This window comes from Lolium rigidum, chromosome 7 (assembly GCF_022539505.1).
Source record: "Lolium rigidum isolate FL_2022 chromosome 7, APGP_CSIRO_Lrig_0.1, whole genome shotgun sequence".
Taxonomy (NCBI): Eukaryota; Viridiplantae; Streptophyta; class Magnoliopsida; order Poales; family Poaceae; genus Lolium; species Lolium rigidum.
In genome coordinates, this window is record NC_061514.1 from 36645975 (window position 1) to 36657309 (window position 11335).

An 11335-nucleotide genomic window follows, 5' to 3' on the forward strand; every position below is an offset into this window, starting at 1 on the left:
TGTAACGTTTATTTGTAATAATAAGCCAAATGTTGGCAAAACTGGTCATCGCCGAATTATGCAGAAAATTTGGCATCCAAGGATGTTTTCCTCTAGAAAAGCAGAACCCCGGGTATCTACCGGGTAGATGGCTAAAACTTCGTCGCTCCTCGAACAAAACTTTCGTCAAATTCGGGACTAAATAGTGCCGGATTCCGGTCCGAGAGACCCAGGACCGGAGATGCTCTTAGCTCACACGGCTAAAAGTGGTCAAACGTCCATGGCATCATTTATGGATCGATTTGGGGAACGCAATCCAAAGCCCGTATAGACCTGATAGCCTCTCTGTACGGAACGCTTCCCGCCTTTTCCCCCATTCCTCACCCACTCCGCCTCCGCCTCCACCTCCTCGCCAAACCCCCACCCTTCTAGAACCTTCCATCCTATCCGAGCCCAGGATGCGGAAGATCCCCGTCTCCATGGTCACGCCCCGGCAGCGGGTGAGGGTCGGGAACCGCACGCTCTCCAAGGACGAATGGTCGGCCGTGCAGACGCTCAACGACGCGACCGACGGCGACATCCCCGCCGTGAGGAGTAAGCCCCCCCCTCCCCCTCGCCACCGCGAACCGGGCGCTGCTGCTCCTGAATCTGACGAGTTTATTACACATGCAGAGCTCGTGAGACAGCTGAGGAAGTCGGGGAAAGGCCTGGAACAGACGCTGGCGGCGATCAAGCACCCGCATTTCCGCGGCCGCGGGCCGCTCCACATGGCGGCGTGGGCCGGCAGGCTGGAGATGTGCAAGTTCCTGGTCGAGGAACTCCACCTCAACGTCAACGCGCCTGGCGACGACGGTAATTTGTTCGTTACTACTAGTACTAGCACCCTTCAGACAGGCTTCGCAATGCTGGGTTGATTCAGATACACGGAGTGGCGTGTCCATGGAGTGATTTCTTGATTATGTGTTGATTTTTGTTGGTTTGGAGCACGAATTTCTGATCAAATTCTTGCCATTCTTATGCTCTTGCTAGGTGCAACGCCTCTATCATATGCAATATTTGGTTGTGGATCTACATCTGTTGTAAGGTTTCTTCTTGACCGTGGTGCTAAGCCAAACAAAGCTAATATAAATGGGGTTACTGCACTGCATTATGCTGCAATGCCAGGTTCCTTTTTGCCCCTGCGTATGCTTGTTTCTCTTTTTATTACCTGTAGCTTTGTTCATCTTGCCTGATTTGTTCTGCTTCATATTAACCCAAAAGTTGTTCTGATATATGTCCTGCAGTAAATTTCAGCTCTTCAGTTTTCTTGTCTTGCACATTATACTTTTGTAGTGATTAAGTAAAGGTGGTGATAACAACATTTAATTAGCGATGCATATTTTGGCCTGATAGGTAGGGTCATCAATCTAAAGGTAATAGAAATCATTGTCATTTCATGTTTTATTGATTCAGATTGCTAGTTCAACAGTATCTGACATGCATAAACTTTTCCCTCAAAAAAACACATAAGTAGGGCTTAAAATGCCATTTCTTGGGCTTGGACAAAACAATCTTGGTCCAGCCGGTTCGGTACTGTGAGGTGCTGTGTTTCACTTTTGAAGTTTTTCTAGTTTTGTTAGCACATAGTAAGGTACTAAATCATTTATCCAGGAGCAAATGCTGACCCAGAGGGAGACAGGTTATGGGCAGCTAACACCCGAGGTAATTAGCTATTTTTCATATTCTTTGTAGTGTATCCTTGATGGGAATGTGACGTGAGCATTTTTATTTGTTTCATCCAGATGCCTGTGAAATAGCAGAGTTATTATTGTCCAGGGGAGCTTATGTTGACCCTATATGCGCAAAAGGAACACCTCTAAACGTTGCTGCCCAAAAGGGAAATGTGAGAATGTTGGAATTGTTGTTGAGGCATCAGGCAAATGTAATAATAATTTTTCCCCATCTTTGGTTTTCTAATTCTGATCAATATTATATGTGTTACCTGTGGTACAATATTTCCTCTGTAGATGAAAAGTCATGGCTGGATGAATACGGCTGTGCCTAGCAGTGTCTTATATATTCCCCCCTTTCCCAACCCTGCCTAGTCGAAAGATTTAGTCCTGCCAAGTGCCAAGGTGGAATGGGTGCTATTTTACTTCCTTGACTTGGCTGAGCCAGGATTTCTGTTTTACTGGCTGGCTCTAATCTATGATTTTTTGCATTCTTTACTTGTTTAATCATGTATCATTTATTCCCGTACCTTTAGATCTTTCATTACTTAGCATGTACTAAAATAAGTGACTCAGCTTTGTACGGATGTATCTAGACGCATTTCAATGTGTAGATACATCCGTATCTAGGAAAAAATGAGTCACTTATTTTGGGAAGGAGGGAATATTAGATTCTTGATGACTGCTAGACGATAACATGGTTAAACTGTGTGTCCTGCTAGATGGATTTTTTTTTCTTATGTAAGTCGGTTGGACTCTATTGAACAATGACTTTGTTTAGATGGTAAAAGGGAAATTATGTTAGCGTGAATCAATTGGAATCAACATGTCACCTAGCAGAATGTGAGAGAATTCCGATGACGTAGCACAACGTGAGAGATTTTTTCCCTTTCTAGATTAATGTGGGAGTTTATTATTGGATTAATGTGCTGGATTGAAAGGAATCTCTAATACTAATTAGGAGTATATATATGATGATGAACTTAAAACATTATCAAAGATGATATGGGTTGTTGTTTCCTTTTGCCTTTTTTGGTATGCACACGATTCCGAAATTTTCCATGTTTTGCTAAAAATTGCATCAACTTTGATATTTTATTTTCCTCCAGTACCCTTCTTATCATTGTTTATCTGCAAGTAATCGTTTCTTTGCCTTCTCTCCAGCCTAACACAGTTGTGCATTTAGTGTATACACCACTTTCATATGCTATCTCCGCTTCTTCACTGAAATGCATGGAACTACTTATTAAGGTGCAGTGACTTGTCCCTTTAGAGCTCCTACCATAGAAAGTTTTTGTGAGCGTAGCTGTTGCAGTTTTTTTTGAAACACTATCTTCAGCATTTATACATTCCGTGTTTCAGGCTGGTGCTGATGTCAATGCTGGTAGGCCTGTAGTAACACCATTAATAATAGCTGCATCCTATGGCTTCACTTGTGGCATCAAGTGTTTGCTGGAAGCTGGTGCTGATGCAAATATTCCTGATGAAGTGAGTTTTTGCGCTGCTATTTAAGTTACTAGTTGTCACTCTTGTTGATCTTCTGAGCTTGCTACAGATGGCTTGATTTAGCTGCTAAGATCTGTATATTTTTAGAATGTTATATGAGAGTGGCTAATAACACATAGCCTGTTTTATAAATATTTTTTTCATGTTTTAATGGATTTTGGTCCATGGAAAAGGGCGGAAGGCTGTTAGTTCAAAGGAAAGAAATGACTACCCTGCTAGGGACCAATATTGATTTTTGACTCCACAAGAAAGTGAGCGACTAGAAATTAGGATAGAAGATGGGAACTTGCTCTTTTCCGGTTTGGATATTAAAATAAGATTGGGAAGTGTTGCACTTACAAACTAAGGCATTGTAAAACTCTGTTGTAATTCGTGGAATTCTTTCATAACTGGGTGAACTTTAAGGGTAAAATGCCCCACAATGAAGGCCTATGTTCTGATCTCTGTTGTATCTAATACTGGAGTTGGCACGATCTCTGCTTACCTCAAAGTAGAATTTAAAGATGATTGAAATAGGTTGGTAAGCATTCATACACATGTTCCCTCTTAAAACATATCCAGGATATAATTGGAATCTGGCTAAACACAGTCATCTAGACATTCATATTTTCTTATGTGTATTGGTACAGTAATAGATGCCCTGCACAATATCCTGTAATTCGTCATATTTTGAATCTTATAGTGATATGAGTATATAAATTCCTTTGCCACATTCTTCTGTTATTGTGTAATTGAGAACCTAATTTTTTTTCATTGCATAAGATCTCCCTTTTTTATTCGTGAGATTTACCCTTTGATATCCCCCTGAACAGTTTGGTAGAACAGCAGCACAAATTGCTGCAACCAATGGATGGATGGACTGCGTTGAGATTCTTTCCCCTCTCACAGCCTCTGCAGGCACTAATGTAATGGTTCAACATGCGAACTTTGTGAATTCAAAATCAAATTTTCATTTTATATTCTGTTTAATAAAAAATGTCTTTCACTTCTTCATTTGATTCAGGATCCTCTGGATGCAAATGATGGATTTGCTTTGAAAGTTCAAGGGGATGCTGCACTTGAGGGAAATGATTATGCTGATGCGTTGGCTCTCTATACCAAGGTATACTCTTGGATCCTATACTTCTTCATTAGTTCCGCTGTGCACTTTACTTGTTGATTATCCCCTCTCTGGCCTAAAAGGCTAAAATGCTCCGAACTATGAAACAGTTGCATTGTAAACAGCTCCATGAATCGAGATGTATATCCTATTACGTCCATGCTCACATACGTTTTCTGAAGACAAGGAAGTGCTTTAATTTGCTTTGAATACAGCTAATTCGATCTTTGGTTTGGATGGGCGTCATTTGATGTCTGCAGGCAATGGAGATTGACCCTGATGATTCAACCTTGTATGCAAAGAGGAGCCTTTGCTGGCTGCGTATGAGTGAAGAAAACAAAGCTTTGGATGATGCCTATGCCTACAGAGCTATGAAGATCGATCTATCAAATTCCTGCTATGAGCAAGCAGCAGCTCTGATACTGGTTAAGGTGAGCTGCAGCGGGGGAGTTCCATTGGCATTCTATTTTTCATACTCAGTTGTATTCCCTGACCATGCAATCATGTTTGCTTGTTTAGGAGTATGCCCGAGCATGTAGAGCACTCCTATCAGCATTTAAATTGAACTTGAGATGCGACGACCTTGATTGAGACTATCTTCACAAGAGAATCAAGCGATGACGCAGCCGGTGAAGGAACTTCTGTAACCTCTTCTCTTCACTTTAGTTCCTTGTTTTCCCAGTGTTTGCTTGCTTCGACTGCTCGATTGTAATCTTAGTGTTACTCTTATCTTTGCAGATTAAAACTCGCAGCTGCATCTGCTGAGATTTTTGAGCCATGGCCCGGTGGAGGCACCTGCATTTTTGTTGCAGCTTGCCCATGTTTCGCCAAGGAAGAAACCAAAGCGGCCTGAGTTGTGCCATCTAACATAGATAACTAGACAAGTAGCTAGAGATGTATCTATCGCCCAACAGTAGATGATTCCCGACTTCTCCTAGTATGAACGGCAAAATGTTTAAAATTTCAATAACGTAACTACAGCTAGTGTACTCTGAGAAAAACAAATGTGTTGTAAAAACGAAAGATGTGGCGATTGCTCATGGATGTTCCTGTATTTAGGAACCAAGAATTACAGATGACCTGACCAGTTCGCCGTCGATGCTCTGGTACCGGAAGTCCTTGAGCATCCGGATAGAAAGGCCTTTTTTTAGATGGAATAGAAAGGCCTTCATAGAGCACTTGTAGGTGAAGAGGATGGGCAAGCATCAGCAGGTCCCCCGGTCCTAGTCTGCGCCACGTGTACTCGATACTGAAGGGTCAGTTCAGCACAGCTTCCCGTGCCGTCTGGAAGCACCGACTGTAGCGATCAAGATCGGCCTCCATGGCCGCGTCAGGTAGATACACAAGGCGTATCACACCGGATAACCCCTAACGCCGATGACAGCTGCGAGTCGCCAGACTGCAAGAAGTCTTCTATCACCATTACGATACTTCTTCAGAGAACCAGGATTCACTCAACATCATAGCTTAACATCTCTATAAGAATCTGATCTCAAGTCCGAACTGAATTTGATACATAAAGGAAACTGTCCATTATCCCGCGGGAGTAACAAGTTCTCGAAAATTTATGAGATTTACCATATATCCTTCAAACACGCAGAATCTGACAGCACAAAACTCCATCCACTCAAACAAGGACTTCATTCAGCATCACTAGCAACAAACACAACAGATCCTTTCAAACCCACACTTTCAGACCGCTGTTGCTCGTTTGTTTCGATACAAGTCAAGTAGGATATATATTACACACAAAAGAAATCATCACTATCAGTCAAATAGCACAACCAATAAGAACCAACAAATGTACATATATGATGAAGCTGCTGCTCTTCTCCATCAGTATTCCAAGAAAAAAATATAAAGAAACGACTGACGAATTAGAGGGCCTGCGACAAGAAAAAAAAACAAGGGCAGTGTGCCAGTATCTCAGTCATCTCGAGAGTGCTTCTAGATATATTTGATGGCACCTCGTCAATGTGCTGACATTGATCCATCATATGTTCCACCTCTTATCTGCACACAAGAAGAAATATATTAGGGGCGGTAGTATAGTTTTACAGCTTCGGTAGATGGTATTGCAATTGTAGCAAGGACGCAGTGGTCCATACTGATTAAGCACAGGACACACTTAAGAAAGCATAGCTAATCAAGAGAGAATGTTCAGCAATTTCCAACACTGCACACCTCGCGAGTCTCAATTATTGTGAACTGTAGGTTCTTAGAATTGCTTAATTGTACATTTAAGTGGCACAACCAGATCCATAAAAAGTTTTTGTGCACTTTACTCTAAATCTTATAAGCAGCATATAAACTCAAATTTTCTACATTGTACTAGGTAATTACTGTGCCTCAGTGAACGTGAGAAAAATCTCAAGCAGTTACAAAATGTCCTCACAACTAAACTTCCAAACAGAAATGGATAACAGGGTAGCATAAGGCGCAAGATGATAGCACTTACCAGTAGGATTGTGAGGAACAGCAACGTTGATTTTCACCTTTTCCTGAGCTTGGGATGATGATCGTTGCATGCGAGGAGATGTTTCCTGTTTACCATTTGCTATGGGCAAAGAATGCCTTTTCCTCGGGTTGCTGTCTTGTACATCTGGGCTCATCTTTGGGGATAGAGCAGCTGCCTTTGCTCTTGCGGATTCTGTGAACTGCATATAGCTTGGCAATGGAGTGCTGTTGCTCATGCGAGGTTCTTGGTCAACATTGTCAGACTTAGCAACCTTGACTGAGCTCTCTCTCTTTGCATGTTTATAATCCTTTGACAGATTATCTGTGCTGCTTCGTCCTACTGAATTGCTTGGACTGGTCAGTGACCTTCTGCTTACACGAGACTTTGGTTTCTTGGTCTTGCTCTTGTTGGTATTGACAGAGACCTCACTTGATGGTGTGCCATGAGATTCTGCAAAGGTGGTTCGGCTCATGGGAGTTCCTTCGGGTGACCTAGCATATGATTCTACAGATTTCTCAATTTGATCATGTGAATCTGGCTTTCCTGGTCCAACATGTGCTTGCTCAACTACAGGATCCGAGGCAATGGCAGGGTTAGCAACATCGCCATTCAGTTCTTCCTCTTTCTCTGGCTGGATAACTCCTTCGGAAGTGTTCTTAACTTCAGAACGTAAAACATGGGTGTCTTTGTCAGCATTCTCGGTGGTGTAGTTCCTACCTCCAAGATCTCCAATCTCCATTACAATCTCACCGCCATCAGCTTCTGATCTGTCTGGTGAGTCAAGTGTAGAGGAGATTGAAATCTCAGTCCCACATTCTGAAGCAGCAAGTATGATTTTAGCATCACGACCAACTGTGCTTTCTGGTATACCTGTATCAATGTTTTGCTTGGGTGAGGTACCGTCCTGGGAATGGGGAGTAGGCACCTTCAATTTGCTTGACCCATCCAGATAAGATGAACTGTTGGACCTACTGACTGCTGAAGTTAGCTCTTCAAATTTCATCTGTGCTGCAGCAAATGCCGGATTGCAGGCCTTTCTTGCTGCGCTTCTACCTTCCATCTCCAGCGACTGCTCAAGATTATATGGATCCATAATATCCTCGGTATAAGATTCAGATTTTTCAGGAAGAGGGCTGGCTTCCCTTGATGGATCAGTTTGGGAAGACTGTCGATTAGAGAACTCCAAAGATTGCTCCACAACATTCTCTGTCGTTGAATCATCCAATTGCTCAGCATCGTCATTGATCTTTTCGATCAGCTCCGGTACAGGACCATCATTGATTTCCAACCCAGAGGTTTCCTCTGGGACACATTCGGGAGCCTCCAATCCAGCAGAATCAGATGGCCCTAGTGTCTCTTCCACAAAGGCACTAGCATCAGATGACCTTAGTGTGTCTTCCACATCATCAGGCACTAACTTCGGGAAAGAGATGTCCGAGTCCAAAGGAACATCCTTCTCTTCATGCTGAGCAACTTCCATCTTTTCAACCACCAACCCACTATTTTCAGTATTCTCTAGCAAGTGGCCTTCAGTGATTGGAAGAATCAGAGTTGTCCACCTCTCCATCCATTGCCAGGTAGCATCAGTTTCAGAAGGATCACACTTTATGTTCATGGATTTTGATTTTGGCATGCCATCCAGGAGCTGGCAGAAGATAACACGGTGTGAACATGAGGAAATCCAAACCAGGGATAGTAAGATGGTAGTCTTAGTGGGTAAGAGTTATTGTGTCTCACCTTGAGAGCAAATCCATTCTGAAGCAATTTCTCACTTGAAGAACTGACCAAAGTGTCCTACATAAAAAAAAGAAATCCGCGGTATTAATAAGCAAAACAAGGTTCGGGTATGTCTATGCAAGGGCGCTACTCAGGCTTATAACACGGAAATAAGGATCATCTTGCACGTTTGGAAAGAGGAAGAGAATCAACACGAAAGTTACGACAATGCAAAGCATGGAATTTCGCAGGAGAACAGCAGATTAAAATAACACAACATAGATGAAAGGTTTGAATAATTTCATGACACCAGCGACACATAGATGGCATCCTGGTGGCTAGCTAAAGGAACATGAAAAAAATGCACATAAAATCTGAAAGCTTTAATTTTTATAAGTCTCGTTCAATTGGCAGGGAGCAAATGAGTTTCTCAGTAATCGTATTAATCTAAGAAGTCCTATAGATACAATAGGTGGTCTGATGGAAATTTGCAAAACGGAATTCTATTGAGTAACATTGATGCCATGATGTTTGTCCCACAAGCAAGCAATACAAGTGATAGCAAGTATTGTCATAAACTGAAAATATATTAACCAGAATCCTTCACTCACCTGTTGTGCTTGATGAGCACGGACAAGCCCTTGCGTTTTAACAATAGCAAGCAAGCATTGCAATGATTCTGCAGCCTGCCTCCTCACTAGATGCCCACGTATCACAGCTTGCAGTTTCACAAGATCCTTATGATTTGACAGTTCTTGCCTTGCCTGCAGCCATGTGAACACTTAGTATTGTACTAACATTAAACAGGAAAATATCGTAGAGAACATTATGACAGATACAAGATATAGTAACATACGTTGTATGTTCTGATGCCAGACTGAATGACAACAGCTGCCGACTCCACATGATCTTCCTCAGGGTCTGGACTGCTTGTACCAATAAGTTGGGCGGTTTCATCCTGCTTCAGCTCAGTTGATGAAACAGCGATACTTTCATCCGGCTTTTCATCAAGTTCCTCAACAACATTTTCAGTAGGCTCTTCAATTGGTTTTTCGGATATCCTTTCAGCTGGCTCTTTGCTTGGCGGCTCAGTTATCTTCTCATCTGGCAGTTCAATTGACCTTTCAATTATCTGGTCCGCTGGCTCTTCAGTTGGCGTCTCTGCCAGCTTTTCATTGGGCTTCTCCTCGTGCGGAGGCTTCTCATCTGGCTTCTCTTGTTGCAGAATCTTCTCATCTGGCTTCTCCGCATCTGGCTTCTCGAGATGAAGGGGCTTCTCTGAGGCATAAGAGTATGTTGAGGAGTAGACATTGTTGGTTGGTGCAATTTCAGCTTTTGCTTTGCTCGAACTTAGAGTTTCAGGTTCTGATATATCAGAGTTCTTCAGAACACGATGCCTTGTAGACCTCCTGCGAAAGCTCCATCTGCTTTTATCTGATACGGCCTTGCTCTGTACAAACCAACATTTGCATCAGCCATTGAACCAGAGAGAATTACAAAGTAACAAGTGACAGTAGCAAACTGAGTGTATCTGTAAGGCAGGAAATACAGTTCTCATCTAGCGAAGTAAGTAGTCAGATGCTAGGAGGAAAAAGGACAAAAGGCAAGCATAAATACAAAGTATCACTATGCTTCAGTCACCATCAAAAATTTGAATCAAACCGGCGCATTAATCGCTTTCTATTATAGAACATGTTCCTTTAGTTAATTAATTTTCTCTATCTTTGCAAAATTCTTATCTAATAAAGTTTGGTAGTGGTGCCATCCACCCATCAATTTATTATTGCCCTAAGAATCTGAAGCAGCATATATCTCCACTCAATTATGACCACAGCTGGTTTATCCAAATTAAACTAAATCTGCGTAGGTTTGTCAAATAAAAAAGCCAAGTGCGCATGATTCAAGTACTACAGCTCCTCTAGGCTGTCATGTCAAGATCCCATTTCCACAACATGGTGGCACGGAATCTCCGCTAAATAAGCGAATTTCCCGGTACACCACGTGGGTTCAATTCAAGATCCTCCCCCAGCTGATCGGGCGCAACAGGACTCGCATTCCAGAGCCCCAAAGGCCATGATTTGAACAGTAGGGGAAAGCAGCCTAAAGGAAGTAACAACAAGAAATGTCAAATCAGGGGCGAGCAAAATCCAAACACCGGGGAGGAGGAGAAGGACAGATGCAACAGGCCAAGAGACAGTATACGCACAGTAATGACCAAGTGCACTTGCGTATCATGGCGTCGCACTAGTGCGGAGCAAACAAGCAGCGCGCCGTCAGATCAGATCCCGTCCTGCATGGGATCAAGAGAGGACGCGCGGACAGCAACCCTCGTAAACAAACTGTACCGTCGGCCAGCAATGGACAGATAGAGCCGCTCGGCAGGAAGCGTGAAGGAAAGGAGGTTACAAGAGGAAATTCGTAAATTCATCTGTGTGGAAATTAATTTACGAGACTTCGAGCAGCTCCACCTCCCAGGGCGACGCCAAATTTGAAATTTTTAGGACTAGGAGCTGAGCTAGTGGCGGGATCACCGGCGAAACTCCCGAATTGGCGACCGTTCATGTATCCTGGCCACGAACCAGCCGTAGATCTAGCTAACCCCGCGCGGTGCACGGAGATCTGCTTTAAGCGAAACGCACCAGCTCGAACCAACCAACAGCAAAAAAGAAAGCAGCTTGGACGAACAGAAGGGCTGAGCTGCAGAAGAGTAGGCGCCGCATTGAGCGGTGCGGCGGGAAGGGGCACCCACCTCGTCGGCGTGGGCGTCGGTCTCGGGGTCGGAGCCGCCGGAGGGGTCGGATCCGGCGCCGGCGCAGACGAGGATCTTGAGGCAGCCGTTCTTGGACTTGGTCATCTCGGATCGGCTCG

General features: G+C 43.4%; 2 protein-coding genes across 2 annotated transcripts; one reads left to right on the forward strand and one right to left on the reverse strand.

Moving 5' to 3' along the window:
* Positions 1-437: 437 nt before the first annotated feature.
* Positions 438-4192, forward strand: LOC124671186 (ankyrin-1-like). The gene is made up of 7 exons (XM_047207595.1): positions 438-831; positions 1009-1143; positions 1630-1680; positions 1761-1900; positions 2853-2939; positions 3051-3176; positions 4007-4192. Exons 1-7 carry the CDS (start codon positions 438-440, stop codon positions 4190-4192), a joined length of 1119 nt encoding a protein of 372 aa, XP_047063551.1.
* A 1843-nt stretch (positions 4193-6035) lies between these two features.
* LOC124669598 (protein IQ-DOMAIN 32) lies at positions 6036-11335 on the reverse strand. The gene is made up of 6 exons (XM_047206183.1): positions 11217-11335; positions 9324-9917; positions 9079-9231; positions 8489-8545; positions 6752-8396; positions 6036-6306 (listed from the first exon to the last, which is right to left on the reverse strand). Exons 1-6 carry the CDS (start codon positions 11319-11321, stop codon positions 6287-6289), a joined length of 2574 nt encoding a protein of 857 aa, XP_047062139.1. The 5' UTR covers positions 11322-11335; the 3' UTR covers positions 6036-6286.

Coding starts and splice junctions, on each gene's coding strand:
- LOC124671186 (XM_047207595.1), top strand. CDS start 438: ATGCGGAAGATCCCCGTCTCCATGGTCACGCCCCGGCAGCGGGTGAGG. Junction 1,144..1,629: donor GCATTATGCTGCAATGCCAG/GTTCCTTTTTGC, acceptor TCATTTATCCAG/GAGCAAATGCTGACCCAGAG. Junction 3,177..4,006: donor ATGCAAATATTCCTGATGAA/GTGAGTTTTTGC, acceptor CCCCCTGAACAG/TTTGGTAGAACAGCAGCACA.
- LOC124669598 (XM_047206183.1), bottom strand. CDS start 11,321: ATGACCAAGTCCAAGAACGGCTGCCTCAAGATCCTCGTCTGCGCCGGC. Junction 8,397..8,488: donor AGAATGGATTTGCTCTCAAG/GTGAGACACAAT, acceptor ATCTTCTGCCAG/CTCCTGGATGGCATGCCAAA. Junction 6,307..6,751: donor TGTTCCTCACAATCCTACTG/GTAAGTGCTATC, acceptor TCTTGTGTGCAG/ATAAGAGGTGGAACATATGA.